The 16,988-nt window shown below is 36.9% G+C and overlaps 1 protein-coding gene across 3 annotated transcripts in view; it reads right to left on the reverse strand.

The window, feature by feature from the left end:
• Window positions 1-16,988, reverse strand: part of ABCC9 (ATP-binding cassette, sub-family C (CFTR/MRP), member 9) — a 227,669-nt gene that overhangs the window by 34,483 nt on the left and 176,198 nt on the right. For all 3 annotated transcript variants that reach the window (XM_006897200.1, XM_006897201.1, XM_006897199.1), the window contains exons 28-29: window positions 13,423-13,515; window positions 1,877-1,979 (exon numbers count right to left, since the gene is read on the reverse strand). In XM_006897200.1, coding sequence (XP_006897262.1) covers window positions 1,877-1,979; window positions 13,423-13,515 — 196 coding nt within the window. The remainder of the gene's footprint in view (window positions 1-1,876; window positions 1,980-13,422; window positions 13,516-16,988) is intronic.

Genomic DNA, 16,988 nt, shown 5'->3' on the forward strand with positions numbered 1-16,988 from the left:
AAACATAATATCCCCAAATTGTACTATATTAAAAATTTGAAAGCTACAAAAAATAAATCTTACTGAACAGAAATGGGAAATTTAGAAGTAGTTAAAAAAATAAAAGTAATATAAGGACTTTAAGGTATTTTTTTAGAAATAGAGATTCTTAATTACAAAATGGGATCTTAGCTACAAAATCGAATCTTAGCCTTAGATGTTAGTTCATTTGTAAAAAATTAGTCATATTATTAAACCTACTGCTTTTAAGAAAATTCCAACTAATGATGATCTCATGTATATGAGATCAAAATTTATAATTTTATGAAAGTTGATCTATAACCCTTTCAGCAGCACCACTGGGTAGATTCAAATTACCAATATGTGGTGTTCTTCCTGACTTTCAGTCAAGCTGGTGACACAGCCTATTCTATATAAACCCAGCTTGAACTTCGGGCAGTTCTCTGTCAATGTAGTGTTCCTAGCCATTTTTTAAAAAATGATCTTCAACAATATTTACTTGCATGTGATATTAATGACATTGGATCACCTTTCTTGAGAATGGGAACAAATATAGATCTCTTCTCATCAGTTGGCCAGGTAGGGCTCTTTCCTGCTGCAGACTAGTGAGTATTTTTAGGGCTGCATCTGCTATTTGAAACTTGCCAATTTCGTATCCAATCAATTTCCAGGGCTTTATTTATTGCCAATGCTTTTAATGCAACTTGAACTTTAACCTTCATCACCATTAACTCGTTACTATATGCTACTTCGTGAAAATATTTGTGTCTACCAATTTTTCTTATTACAGTAATTCTGTGTATTCCCTCTTTCTTCCTTTGGTACTTTCTGGATCATTCAAGATTTTCCCCCATAGCATCTCTCAGTATTGCAATTTGAGGCTTGAAATTGTTTTTCAGGTCTTTCAACTTGAGAAATGCTAGGTGAGTTCTTTCCTTTTTATTCTCCAGTGCCAGCTTTCCCCACATGGTAGGGATACATACACAATGAAAGTAAGGTTCTTATATATTACAAATGTCACAGTTTTTTATTTTAAAGTAAGATAATTAGTTTAAAACCAAAATTCCCCTGAACTCAACATTAATTCCACAGTAGTTTATTTGTATTGCTGATTACTCAGACAACATGAAAACACTATCCTCTTCCTTTTAGAAGCTTCTCTTTCATCTGCTTCTGACATGCTATTCCCATCATTTGACTTTCCAACCACTTACCAGGCTCCATTTATTTATGCATTCATCCATCCATTCAAAGTACATTTGCTGAGCACATGCACTAAGTTATAAAGTACTTATATTAATTATGTTTAGTTTTAGTACTTCCATGAGCTACACATTCTTATATCAGATATGCAGTGTGAGAACTTGAGGAAATTAATTGGCTTTCAAGAAAGAAAAAAAATCTGTCTAATGCCAATGTTTCTGTTCATTCCCTCACAGAATCCTGGGGAGATCATGGTAAGAAAAGTAACTGAAGTTTGCTATATTTTGGGGTAATATGACCCCCCCCCCTCCCTGCCTTAAATCAAAGAAAGTCACTATCACTTCCAGGCCTGTTCAGCTCAGGGGAGGCAATGGATACATCTGTCCACTTGTCAAATTCCTCTTTAAAAAAAAATTGAAGTTATACAAATATTTGCTATTCCATTAACTTATGTAATCTAGAGACTAATGAATACAAAATGAAGTTTGGGGGCTATTTGTCTTGCCATTAGCTAAACCATTCTGAGAAATTTCATCTGTAACATAAACAAACTTAAGGTGTTTTTAAAGTCCAGGAAATGTGAACTTAATGCTTCATCTCAGTGGAAGATCAATTTTTACAACTGTCTCCCTCTCTGTTTGCCTTCCATTTCAACAGCATGAAATGAACGTACCGTCCTGACCTCTAGCCATCTGTTGGCAGCTGAAAGAAATAAGTAGGCAATGTTGTTGGTGTCTGTCAGTTCCAGCATACGTTGCTTAAATCTGGCTTCATGCCTGAGGAAAACAAAATATTATGATGTTAGCCACACAACAGGAGAAATAATAAAAAGCAGTCACACTTCCTACTACACTATTTACTCAACACAGTGATAAACTGATGGAACAGATGAATAGTAAATGGACTTTGACTTCGAAATAAAGGTCAGCTGCTACTGCTGTGCTGCAGATAATACAGATGGTGTGGCAGCGTTTATCTTTTGTAGGAACAGGAGTCTTTCTGATGGCAAAAATCTTATTACGGAGCATTTACTAAATAGCTGAATAGTTATTGTAGCCAGTCTCTTCAGTGTGGTTCTTTTTCTTTTTCTTTTCCAAATGACACTGTGGAAGTGAGTGTGAAGTACTGAATGAGAATTAACATAAACTATTCCTTTTTTAAAAACCTTTTTTTTTTGTCTGTTATTTCTAGGAACTAAAGAACAACAATGAGGAGAGAGAAAAGAGTAAAGAACCGTTGCTGTGAAGATGGCAAATGTTAAGTAAGGCATTTTTATGCCCAATGTTCAAAATTATTTATGAGAAGAGCCTTTGTGTAAAAAAGAATTCTTTTTTTGTCTGTAGAAGTTAACAAGGGCCTACTAAACATGGCAGGGAGCTCTGGTGGAGAAGGTAAAGATAGACCAGCTCTTATGTGGAAGAAGTAAGTCCTTCACAATCCCAGTCTTTTCGCCATCTATCACAATGTTACCTTTCGGTCCAGTGGTGAGAATTTCTGTTTTCTGGAGGTTGAGATATGTTAAATGCTACAATCTTTGCTCTTCCATAGCGAGCACTTCAAGTCCTCTTTACTTTCAACCAGCAAGGTTGAAATATTAAAGGTTACTGGTGAATCCTCCTCCGATCCTGATGCCACATTCTTCATAGAATCCAGCTTCTCAAATAATTTTCTCAGTACTCAGATTGAATAGGTTTGCAGATAGGATAAAATCCTGACACACACCTTTTTCATTTTAAACTATGTAGCTAAAGGAACTGAAAAACAAATTCAAGCCTCAAGTTGCAATACTTAAGGATGCTTTGGGCGGACTATTAAATGATTCAGGAAGCAAAGAAAGAAGATAGAGTCATTGTACCAAAGGAATTGGTGGACACAGAAGACTTCCTAGTCTGTCTTAATCTGAGAGCTATACTAAAACCTGTCCGTCATGGGTGATCCCGCTGGCATTTGACACACTTGTGGCACAGCTTTCACAGCCTCCACAATTACTTCACTACAGCAAACTGACAAGTGCTGTACTAATTTGAACAATAATAAGCAAGAATACAGCTGCCCAATCTATAAAGTAATTAGTAATATACAGATCATACTCTCAATATAACAAACTGATAGATAAAGAAGCAAGAATACAGATATTCAAGAGATAAAGTAATTTTTGTTGTTACAATATGCAAATCATTGCCTCAATACAATGACTGAGAGATAGGTATTGTATCTTTAACAGACATCTACAAAGACAATCAGACATATAAATATAATAACAGAGGACAGCCTTCTCTGACCCCAGCAGAGGCCCTAGATGGGGCAGCGGGATGGGGTCCTGGATGGGAGTATTATGGCAGGAAGAGATGGGGCAGTGGGATGGGGTCCTGGATGGGTGTATTATGGCAGGAAGAGATGGGGTAGCAGGATGGGTGTATTATGGCAGGAAGATGGCTCAATCAGGCATTCTGCAGTTATGTCATACACTGTCAAGATTCCACTCTCTCTGTTTTAAGACCTGAAACAGACTTCCTGACATCCTGCAGTGTTACGCTTAGTATCAGCACTTGACACAAGGAGTCTGTCTAATCAGATCAAAAGTCATATTGGGAAAGGCTGTAGTCACGGACCTAAGTTATTGAGGAATAATGATGTTAGTTTGAGGACTGAGATCTGCCTGATTCAGGCCATCATCTTTTCTATCACTTGCCATGTACCTGAGAGTTGGGCAATGAATGAGGACAGCAGAATAAGAATTGATTCCTTTGAACTGTGGTGTTCGAGAAGAGTACTGAGCATTCCATGGATTGCCAAAAGAACAAACAGATGTGTCTTGGAGAAGGTGTAGCCAGAGTGTTCTTTAGACTCAAAGATGATGAAACTTTGTCTCACCTACTTTGGGCATGTTGCTAGGAGACTATTCCTTGAAGAGGGACATCATGCTTGGGAAGGTGTAGTGATGGCAAAAGAGAGGATCACCTCCAGTAAGATGAACTGACACAGTGACTGTAGCAATGAGCTCACATGTATCAGAGATTCTGAAGATAGTGTAGGATGGGACAGGGTTTAGATTTATTGTTTATAAGGTCACTCTGTGTCATATTTGATGGCACCTAACAAAAAATATGTGGGAGAAAGATGAGAAATATCCTTCTGTGTGTCTTACAGCCTCTGAAAATCTGATAGAGGGTCAACTATAAGTCAGTTCTGAATAGATGCCAAAGAGTTTAGAGAGGTTGCAAGCAACTCAAAGGCACATAACAACAACAACAACAGCACTTAGGTATTGATCCTTAATCCTATGTTGTATATTCTTGGTGCTCAATATAATTACTTGAAAATGAAAAACTTGAAAGATGTGGTTCTTATGACTGAGTGGTAACAAACAAATGCACATAGTTCAAAATCCATCAGCTTCTCTGAAGGAGAAAGATGGGCATTCTCCTCCAGAATTGCATTCTCCAGTGCAATTTACTGCTTCTGGAAATCCACTGGAGGATCAGCTATGGGTCAGTTCCAATTAGACATAATAACAACATAATTAAGACAAACTAAGACTTAATAACAACATAATTAAGACAAATTCTGTATAACCTGTATATAAAAGAAACTGCTAAAAAATCATATCTATTTGACTATGGAATCACTTCTTCATTCAGTTATGTTAAGTGGTAAAAGCAAATGCTGATTGCCTTCGAGTACAGCATGGCTTATAGTGACCCTTTGAACAAAATGCCTGAAGCCTTTCTATACCTATCAACTTTTTTCGAAGTTCATAGTTTCTGGAGGCATGTTATTTAGAAAGTAGATGCCACTTCTGCTTCCAAATCTTTTGTAAATGACAAAAATAAACACTTCATTCTCAAAATTTTCCCTGACTAAGGGAACAAGGAAAAGGTGGATAATATCAAATTCCTAGACAATAATATAGAAAATAAAAGTGGTCACCATAAGACATGCAAAAAAAAAAATAACTGGTTTGGAGTTTGAGGGAAACATCAAAGCAATCTGTGTGGCTAATAACATGTCTTCTTATCTTTGTAGAACCTCCGACTATAGGTCATGTTTTCAATAATAACTGACTGTTCAGCAGTGATCCCTGTTTGATGGAAAAGTGCCCCCAACCCCTAAACATCTTTTTTAAAAACTGCAAAATTATATTTAAAAACAAATCCCAATCCACCCAAACCCCACCATGTGTCAAAGAATGAAGAAGTCCTGGGCGGGGTGCTTACTTAGTATCAGATACTTGATAGCTATCCAATCAATTTGATCATTCCAATATGCCAAACCAGATAAATCAGAATAATTCAGTCCGACAACAACATCTGATCTACAACAATCAAATGATTCAGCAATCAGAGCCAAAGAATGACTTCACTTTGTGTTTTTGAGTCTTGACCCAAATGGCATGCACAGGAAGACCTGTGTGGATTGGCATCTCACTGGTGGAGGACTAGGCAGACAGAGAAGCATGTCAATCCTCCCCGGGGAACTTTAAAAATGAATATAGAGAACATCCAGGTTAACGGCAAGTTCCGTTCCTACCTGGAGGTAAGTTGGATCAAGTGTATAAAAGTTTTTACTTAGCCCTAATTTTGTGCAAGGAAGGGCCCAAAGCTTTTTCAGTGGACTTAATACAAGCATGTGCCTCAAGCAAAGGTCATTGTAATGAATTAGTTAGGAGTAGAGACTCAATCATTATAAAGCAAGGTCAAATTGATATTATATTAAAAGGCTCAAAGTGTCTGTAAATTTGAAATCTGTACTCTGGGAACTTTCTGAAATTAAGAGGGAGGAGAGTCTCAGGGAATGAGAACATACTGAGATACTGAGCATGAACTATAGACACATATATGTAAGGTTCATTCTTTCTCTACTTGAGTGTTAGCCACATTTCCACTCATTCATAAATATTCAATAAGCATCAACTCTAATTAAGACAGTTGATTATATACTGTACATATATACACTATGTATCTTATATATGAATATATTATATATAAAATATATTATATTAATATATGTATGAACAAAAATTCTTATGAATGTAGGTGTGTTAATAGATGAACAGATACAGGATATGACCTCTGCCTTGATGTGCTTACTGCTTGTGAACACAGTATTATGTAATAATAATGCAACACAGTACCTAATTATAAATGACTACATGAAATTCTACATAGGCATAAAGGAAAGAAATGGTTTTTACTATTCAAAGGTCAGGATAGCAGGGAATGGTATAGATAGTTGGGATGAGTGAGGCATTACAGGACAAAATTTAATGTTTCGGATGAATAAGATAAAATTTCTCTATGTTGAGGAAACAGAGCAGAGACAAAGAAAAGTGAAAACCCACATGGGTTTCCAGGGGCTGCAGACAGGTTCTTCTCCATAGAGGCTGTGATGATGGAGAGACTGGAGATGGGGCCAGTTGGCCCCAAGCCAGTGACTCTATTTAAGATGAACATCAAACACTTTACTGTGACAGGGTGCTTTGTCTAGGACTCATGATCCTGCCCCTTTAGATGGGGGATATTATTTCAGATACACTCTTAAAGAGTTTGTAAATGGAGTTGGCAACAATCTGAAACAGCAGTGAGAGGGGAGGGGTGAAAATGCAGTGAACATTCTTTCTGTGTGTTTCTATTTGGCAAGAAACCTTCTGTTTTCCTAATGGAAACTTTGACACACTCAGTCTGTATCTTTTCATCCATATCCAGCTCATCTTCTGAACATTCTTAGACCTTTATTCTGTCAGACAGGGGAAAAAAATGGGAAAGGTCACTAAAATCTCGGTCTAATTTAACTGTGATACTTTCATGGTAAACTACTTGAGGGAGTTCATTGCTTCATCTTAGTACACTACGAACCCTGAGTGCAGGGGAGGAAAAGCAGTCTAATCAGTAAATATGAACTTTCCAAAAGAGCCTGAGACTCTGGGGACTCATGGCAGCTTGAAAGAAGGGAACAGATGGATGGAAAAGCACACGGTTGATTCTTGAACACAAGTACCAAAAATCTAAGTGTGTGCAAGTATATCCACAGCAGCAGGAGGAGTATCTTTGCAAAAAGATTTCCTTTTCCATTGTTTTGAAGGTCCTGAGGTTTGTCATTTTTTTATAATGACCTTAACAATGCACTCTAGAAGATTCAAATCTTGATGAGCATGATAGAGGGACGTCTTGATAGAAATTGGGTTGTTTTCTGTTTCTTCTGTTAACTGAAGGAAATATCTAGTAATTCAAGTGTTCCTCTCTTAGAAGAAAAGTTGATGGTTCAAATCCACCAGCTGCATTATAGGCTAAAAGATGACAGTCTGCTTCCACACAGATTACAGCCTTAGAAATTCTGTGGAGCAGTTTTATTGAGTGGGAATCAAATCGGCAGCAATTATAAATAGCTACTTGGGATTTTCCTTCACATAAAATTACAAATTGTTGTAATTGTTAGTAGTTATTGAGTCAACTCTAACTCATGATGAGTCTGTGTGTGCAGAGAACAACTGTTTCATGGAGTTTTTAAGGCTGTAACCTTTCAAAAGTAAATAACCAGTTGGGTCTCCTGAGGAGCCCTGTGTGGATTTGGATTGCCATGTTTTTTGGTATTATCAGTAATTGAGAATTGTTTATCTCACCCACTCTAAAAAAGAAAAAAATTAGTAATGGTGAATTCCAATCAAATGTCTAGTGAAGTAGGTAAATGAAAAAAGTTAAGCCAATTTTTCTTCATTTCATCTCTTCTTTAATTATGTCCAAGATGCTTTACTCGCTTCTTGTCCTCATCACAATCAGGAGACGGCCTTACCTTGTGCTTCAGTGAAAGAACAAAGGCTGGTATATGTTGAACCTATCAATTTCCTTCAGTATCACTTATTAGTTTGCCTGAATTCATGTGTATCTTTCCTTATCTTCATCAGTAAGCTATGTGCCAAATCTTGTTCTAGGAAACCTGGCCTTTCCATCTGAGTATGAGACCTCAGTGCTGCTGAACTACCATTAAAACTTACTCCATCCTTCCTATATTTCCACTTCTTCTCAACTTTCAAAAATGTTTAAGTCACTATTCTTTTAAAAACAAAAATATAGAATGGATATCCAAAATCTCTGTAAATGTTCATTAAAATTAATAGAATAGAATAGAAAAGCCAAAAACCCAAAAATATAAACAACAAAATCTTCTTTCTTTAATTATTCTCCCTAACTCCTTCATACCTTGAGATACTTCTTGAAAGAATAGCCTTACCTCATCATGTCTATGCTTAGTTTAAAATTTATAATGAATTCTTTGGCCTTCTGAATTATGACTTTAATCTTCTCTTCTCCCTAATGCCATATCCAATGGGTAGTTTTAATTCCCTAATTAGTCTACTTCTTTTACATTTTCAATACCACCTACCATTCAACTTCTTAAAATGCTCACTTGATTTTACTTCAATGATACCACTATCTTGATACTTTTTCTGTGACTCAGATAATTATTTTCTCAGTGGGTTAAAATGCTTCTCCATTGTCCACCACGGTAAGTGAGAACATTTGCCCCTCCTGTATCATTATAATTTCAGGAAGAATTTAGCTACTGAAATCAGATTCCTTATAGTGATGTTAAAGAACTCTGGTTGCATAATGGGTTGCATGTTAGGTTAATAGAAAGGCTGGCATTTTGAGTCCAAGTATCACTCCACTGGAGAAAGATGGGCAGTCTCCTCCCATAAAGATTTACATTTTCGGGATCTTTGAAGGGCTGCTGCTAGAAGTCAGAATCAACTGGATGGCAGTGAGTCAAGGTTTTAGTGATGCCTAGGGTACACAGAAACCAAGCCTAGCTACACTAGGACCATAAGACCTTCTAGAGCTGTCTGTGACTTGGATAGAATAAAATGAAAGATTTATTTACTGGAAAGGAATAGAAACTAGGATTTACAAAGTTTACTTTGGGGAACACAATTCCATTCATAATAGCCACCTTCTTCTCACTCCTGTTATATTTGAACTTTGCAAGAGCCAGTTTGCTAAATTGGTAGGCATTGATTGCATCAAGGCCACCAAGGCATGGATCCTCCTTCTTTACAGAAGATATGGTTTAGATTTGCTAGCATCAGGCTGGATTATGTTAGAGTTGGCTAGAATCTGTGAGAGCTCAGTGGGATATTGCACTGGAAGATTGAAACCATGACAAGGAAAAAGCTCTCCATTTGAATAAAGAGAAGATTTCAAATTGGATATTCAAATGAAGAGGGGCATAAACAAATGGAGGAAGTTGAAGTGGACAGCTATGGAGATATTAATAGGAAATAATAGTTTAATAAGGTTGTCAGGGGCCTCTCCAGAGTGCTAAAGAGTAATGATGTCAGTCTAGAGACCAAAGTGTACCTGATCTAGGTCATTATTTTCTCATCTGCTTGTTATGCAGCTGAGAGCTGGGGAAATGATTAAAGGTGACAGATGAAGAATCTATGCCTTTGAGCTGTGGTGCTGGAGAAGAGTACGGAACATATGAACCACCAAGAGAATAAACAAGTTTGTCCTGGAGAGGGTGAAACTAGGTTGTTCCTCAGAGGCAAGGATTTTGAAAGTCTGTCACACATACTTTGGATCCCAAGAGGGATCAGCCTCTGGAGAAGGAAATTAGGCTGGAATGGGTAGAAGATCAGCATAGATGGATTGACACAGTGACTATGGCAAGGGAGTTAGCTATGTCAGAGATGGTGAGATTGGCTCAGGATGGGGCAGGATTCAGGGTTATTGTTCATCAGATCACTACGAGTTGTATTCGATGGAATACAACAGCAATATTATTAAATCCTAGTGTTCATCAAGTTTGGTCTAAGCCTCTTTTTCTTGGTCTATTCTTTCTCTCTCTTAATAATTGAATCTATGGCATCAACTTTAAACAATATCCTTAAAAGGATGATACCTAAACCTCAATCCTGAGCTACTTCATAAATACCAGACCTATATACAAAAGTGACTAAATTAAATCTCTACTTGGACATTTTCTCAGCAACGACGGTCTATTTATAACCTCTTTATTTCCTTCTTTGGTTTTGTATGTTTCCCTCTAGAATTCTCCAATTTGTCAAATTATAATAACTCATGGAGATCAGAGACCTAGGAGAAAACGTCTTCAATTTCTTCTTCTCACATTCAACTAGTCCCTAAATCTTACTGAAACCTTTTTGTAAATAGCCCACAGATCAGTAATTTTGTTTCCTGTGTCTCTTGAAACTAGCTCTTGTCATCTCTTCCCTGAACTTTTACAATTTCCAGGCATCTTCTTGCCTTTAGCCTCCACAATTCTCAGTTCATGCTTCACAGTACACCACAGTTATCAGGACACTGTTTTATCAAGCCACTCTCTGTTAAAAATCCTTCAGTGACTACCAAACTTGAAAATAAAAAGGTGCCGTCTTTAAAGGAAAGTAATCTGTGCCCTTTATCTATTGGCATCCATTTACTTTTTCAAAGTCTTCCACCAGTAACTATTCATTTTGTACTAAATGTAAGTTTAAAAACTTGAGTCAGCAATACTGGACTCTATATCCTATACAATATAGAAATACTTTGCCACACATTACTTGTTTTTAAAACTATATTTCCTTTCCCTGCCAAATAAAATAAATAATAAAAGATCTTTTCTTCAATTAATTATCTTCTTGTTGCTTTGAGAGAGAGGGCTAATCTTCTTTCTGCTCAAATTGCACTTTATAACACATATATTCCGTTATTGCATTTTAAGTCCACTTTATCATTACTCTGTGAACTCCTTAGCCAGCAAATGTTTTTCTTGAGCCAGGAATTGTTCTAGGTGTTGATAATATTGTTGTTACCATTCTTAGATCTTACCAGTCAGCTATGATTCATAGCAACTTTATGAAAAAGAAATCTGAACCTTGCCCTATCCTGCACCATTTTCATGATCTCTGTCATGCCTTAAATTCACTGGCACATTCATTTTGTCAGTCCATATCATTGGAGGTCTTCTTCCCTTTGGTTGACCCTCTACCTTTCTCAGCATGCTGTCTTTTACCAAGCACCAGCTCCTCCTTCTATCATGCCCCAAGTGTGTGAGATGAAGTTTCACCACCCTTGTTTCTAAGGAGTACTCTGCTTGCATTTCCATTAAGATAGATTTGTCCTTTTTTGGAAACCCATGGGAATATTCACTACTCTTTGCCAAAACAACAATTTAAAGGTATCAATTAATCAGTTTTTTTTTCATTGTCCAACTTTCAAATGCATTAAAACAATTAAAAATATTGTAACTTGGCTTAGGAGTACCTTAGTCTTTAAACTGATATCTGAGGGTTCTTGATGGCAGATTTTCTCAGTGCAACATACCTTTTTAATTATTTACATCTGCTCCCATAGGGAGCTCTGGTGGCCTAGTGGAAAGAATTCCAATCCCAAAGGAACACAGTTTAAACCCACCAACTGGCATGCAGGAGAAGAATGGGCAATTTCCTCCTCTGTGAATGAACTGCTTCTGAGAAGTGCTGGAGGGTCAGCTATGGACCAGTTTTGACTTGGCAGCACCCAACAACCATAGGTGTTAATTGTGGATCCACATAAAATAAATCTTTTACTTCAATCTTTTCTCCATCTATGATCATGTTGCCTATTCATCCAGTGATAAAGCCTTTTTTGTTTTCTTGATGTTGAAGTGTAACCATAATAAAACTCTAGTCTTTAGTATTCTTCAGTAAGTTTTTCAAGTCTTCTTCACTTTCTGTAACTAAAGTTGTGTTTTCAGCATAAGGCAGGTTTTTGATGAGGGTTCCTCTAATCCTGATGCCACATTCTTCTTTACATAGCCCAGTTTCTTGAATTATTTGTTAAGCATACAGACTTAACAAGTATAGTGAAAGGATTCAACTTTGAACCACAGCTTTCTTGATTTTAAAACATTCATTGTCTCCTTGATCTATTCAAATAACTTCCTTTTTGGATTATATACAGGCTTCACATATGCATAATTAACTGTAGTATTCCCATTCTTCTCAGTATTATCGATTATGTGTGTGTGTGTGTGTGTGTGTGTGTGTGTGTGTGTGTGTGTATTCAAATGTCTTTTCATAGTCTATAAAACACAAACATCTTTCTTTCCGGTAGTCTCTGCTTTCAGCCATGATCCATCTGATATCGGCAAGGGTATCCCTCATTCCACAGCCTCTGCTGAATTTAGGCTGAAATTCTGGCAATTCATGTTAATGTACTGTTGCAGCTGGTTTTGAATAATTTTTAGTGAGATTTTATTAGAATATGATTTTAAGTCTGCTGTTTGATAACTTCTACACTCTGTTGAATCACCTTATTTAAAAAAAATAAATAAGGATCTCTTCTAGTCACTGATCATACAAAAATGAATATAAAAGACTTACTCTCATACGATTTATATGCAGGTTGGCTCTGGCGGCCTAGTGGCAAGAAACTGAACCGCAGTCCTGAAGGCACACAGTTCAAATCTCACCTGCTGCTCTGCAGGAGAAGGATGGGTAATCTCCTTCTGTGCAATTATCTGTCTCTGAAAAACCACTGGAGGGTCAGCTGTGAGTCAGTTCTGACTCGACAGCACACAACAACAACAACTCTCATGAAGTTTGTATTCAAGTTGAAAGAAATAATAAATGTGTAAATTGATTTAAAAATTTGTAAGTAGTTTACATATTCACATGATTAAGACAAATAAAATAAATAGGAAACAGGGTAGGTCAAAAGGAGCCCCAGCAGTAATAGTTTATAAAGAGCTCTGGTAGCCTAGTAGAAAACTGCACTACAATCCCCAAAGCATATAGTTTAAATCCACCAGCAACTTCAAGGGAGAAGGATGGGCAGTCCCCTCCTGTGTGAAAATCCACTTGAAAGTCAGCTATGGGTCAGTTCTGATTTGATGGTACTCAACAACAATACTCACCATAAGAAGTAAGATTGAGTTCTCCACTTTTACAGATGACAAAACTGATGCTACAGAAACTCAAAAGTCTTGTCCAGGACACATAGGTAATATCTTTCCAATATACTGTTTCAATCCTTTATCTTGTCATCTTTTCAGATGACTAAACTCTAATTCTAATAATGCTTCACCAATTTTTTTTTTACTTCTGGTTTAAGGTATTGACAAGCATACAATGGTTATCACTCTGAGTAACAGAATAATAGTAATTATTAGGTATTTGCAGATAAATAGTTGTTGATGGTGTAATTGCCTAAGGAGGAATATAAAACCATGCTTACTGACCTAAATGCCCGGATAGTGGTGAGTCCTTCAGCTGTTTCTGAGAAATGGCAAAGCAGAGGGAGCTGGGTACTATCATCAAGTTCCTGGAGATCCCTAGAATGGAGAGAAATGCAAAGAGGATTAAAACAAATGTTCATCCTAAAAAATTATTTAGGATGTGGTTGTAACTGTTTTCTCCCACTGCTTAGTTAACAGAAGCTTCAATAGCACACAGTCTATAAGAGGACAGTACAGCTAGCCTTAGAACAAACATGGGTCAGACTGAATGTTATGTGCTGGACATCAATACAGCTTTGACGTAACAGGCAATATCAGGACAAAATGAGTGAGAAGGTAAGTCATACCTACATGATGGGTGCTATTTTATTTAATCAGGTAGAATTCAGGCAAATCTAGAGTAAGAGGAAGGCTCTATACTTACTGAGGTCAAAGAGACAAGAAGACATGCAGTCCAGCTAAGGAAACAATAGAAAAAAAGCACAGGTGTCTGAAAGGACCTGGCGAGTTGTCAAGCTTGTGATGAGTCATGGCCATTCTTTAAGTAAATAGTCTTTTTCCACAATGACATTTCCAAAAGACTTGGCTACTGAAGCTTCTGTTAAGAAAATCTTTTGTTTTTTAAAGTGTTGAATTAGTGTGATCAAGGGCGGGCATCATGAGATAGGCTCTTTCCAGGGTGTAGTAATTATAAAAGTAATCAAAAAAGTGTTTTGAGCTCCAAACAAAACAAAATAAAAATCATTGAGTTGGAACTAACACATAGTTGACTCTCCAGTAAGTTTTCAGAGACTGTAAATCACAAGGGAGGGATTGCCTATCTTTCTCTTACAGAAGATCGTGGGTTCAAACCACTTGTCTTTGGGTTGTCAGGCAAACGTCTTACTCACTAGACAACAGTGCTCCCTGTTTTGAACTTAGCTAAAAGAAAACAAATGACAGATCCATTTGCTAAGGAGCATGTGGAGACAGAATGAAGAAATACGAAGATAAAGACAAAGAGCTTGATTTTAGCTTCAAAGACATAGATTTTTGCTTTGTGGCTCTTTTAGGCTTAGTTTGTCTAAGGAAGGAACTATACTTAAATTACACACAATGCTCAATGAATATTTGGTACACTACCACTGGAATCTATCCTTTTTTATAAACATTCATACTTGTGACAAGTTTTCTTAAAGTCATATAAGTTATCATTCCTAGAAGATAAACTAAGAGTTACACCATATATTTTGAAGCATTTCTCTTTTTCTGTGCTTTGTCTGTCTGTCTCAGGGATTTTGGAGCCAAGAGATGTGGGTTAATAAAGGCAGATGTGTAGAAGACAGTGAGATTGGCTCAGGATAGGGCAGTATTCAGAGCTCATAGGGTTAGTGTGAGTTATAGTCAACTTGACAGCACATTAACAGTAACAACAACAGCAGCTGTGACATTCATCTGACAGTCGCCTGAACTGACAAACACTGTTACATGGTTCTAAAAATTAATTCTGCCCATTCTTGGCTGCCTGTGAAGATCCACAATAACACGAAGTCCTTACATAGAGTTTTTAAGTGGACCCATGATCTTCGGAAGTTGTAGGTAGAAACAAGAAAGAAATGAGGATGGAAGGGAGGGAAGATGAGGCAAGAGAATGAGGAGGAGAAAGAGGGAGAAAAAAAGAAAAGGGGGAGAGCTAGAAAACATAAAGAAATAGAAACAGTTTGCTGTATTTTAAAGAATTTTTTAACCATCATTGACCATATGCCAATTTATAAAATTTACACAGGCAACAAATATGTGGTCACTACATATGGAGGTCTATAGGGGAGTAAAGAGAAGAGTTGGGAAAGGGAAACTTCTGTTTATAGAGTGGTATTTTAAGAAATGAAAAAGTGGGAGCACAGCTGAATCTTCTATTTAGGAAACACATACTTGAGCTAACCACACGCTACATCTTTGCATTCAGATATTAATAAGTTCCTGGCATTTCCTGTCCTGGCTCTTCACTTTATTTCACTTTGCTGTTTACGTACTGTAGACTGTGAAGCTGCCTGAGCTTTTCAACCTGCTTGAATCCTGCCGTCAACATCTCAGAGAGTGGTTTAGTCCAAGAGATGTAATACCACACAGTCTGACTAAATTTGAGCTTTCAGAGAATTTAATACAAGGATTATGCACCACCAATTACCATGTTAGTCTTGTAACAATGACCATGCCTTTCAAACTGTTTAATAAGTTACCGCCTCAAAACAACTATGAGATATCATCTCACCCTAATTAGAATTGCAAAATTTAACAGAACAGCAAGCAACAATTGTTGGCGAGGTTGTGGAGAAACTGGAACCCTTATTCACTGTTGGTGGGAATGTAAAATGGTGCAGCCACAGTGTAAGGTGCTATGGCGCTTTCTCAAAAAGTTGCAAATAGAGATACAATTTGACCCAGCAATTCCACTACTGGGAATACACCCCAAAGAGACCATAACTGACACCCAAGCAGATATATGCACACCCATGTTTATCGTGGCTTTGTTCACAATAGCAAGGAGTTGGAAACAACCTAAGTGCCCAACAACAAACGAATGGATAGAGGAGCTGTGGTATATTCACACAACGGAATAATACACTACATTGTAAAACAAGGAACTCATGTAATATTATTCAAAATGGGTGACCCTGGAGGACATTATGCTGAGTGAAATATCTCAGTCACAAAAGGACAAATACTGCATGGTGCCACTGTTGTAAAACAGGACTGACCTCGGGGTTGGGGGAGACTGAGAAAGATGGGTTCTATAATGTATACTGCATTGAAACAGTGGAGGGAGAAAACTGTTTGAAAGGGAAAATTAATTAGGTATTTTTGTCATGACAGGAGTCTAGAGTGAAGGCTGTATAGTGGAGTGGACCTGCTGGGAGGCATTGTAAAACAATGAAATAATTTTTCTTTTACTTTTTCAAGAGGGTAGTGTACTAGGGGGGAGGGTTGGGAGGGGGGGAAAGTGCAAAAATGAATGAATGGAAATTCAAAGTCTCTGTAAATATTCATTGAAATTAATAATAAATTTTAAAAAAAGGAAAAAAATAACTTACCACCAAGGCTAAAAGACTATTTTAATTTACAATGAAAATAATTCATAGTTCAGGTTTCTAAGAGACTAGGAGTATTTATGTAATCTTTACACTCAATTTGTGTTACTAAAAGACCTCAAAAGAACTGAGTAAGTCTGTAGTTGAACCAGAATATGATTCTTTGGTAAGAAGACAAGGGCATATTTGGAAACAGCCAGTAATAATGAATTAACTAAAGGATTTTTGTCTCATTCAACATGAGGAATCATAATACTAGAAGAAATGAAAGGATGAACTTGATGGCTAGTTCTTCCTTTTTATTCTGAATTTGCAATGAGAAAAGACAGTGAGGTTCAGAATTAAAATTTATTCTATATCTCATTTGGATCCCTAACATGAAGAATTCCAATTCACAGTTTGTTGTTTTTTTTTCTATACTTTATTAATTTTCATAAACATTTACAGAGATTTTGGGTTTCCATTCATTCATTGTTGCACTATTCTCTCTACCCTCCTCCC

Source organism: Elephantulus edwardii, unplaced genomic scaffold (assembly GCF_000299155.1).
Source record: "Elephantulus edwardii isolate Elephantulus edwardi_28Jun2011 unplaced genomic scaffold, EleEdw1.0 scaffold00206, whole genome shotgun sequence".
NCBI lineage: Eukaryota > Metazoa > Chordata > Mammalia > Macroscelidea > Macroscelididae > Elephantulus > Elephantulus edwardii.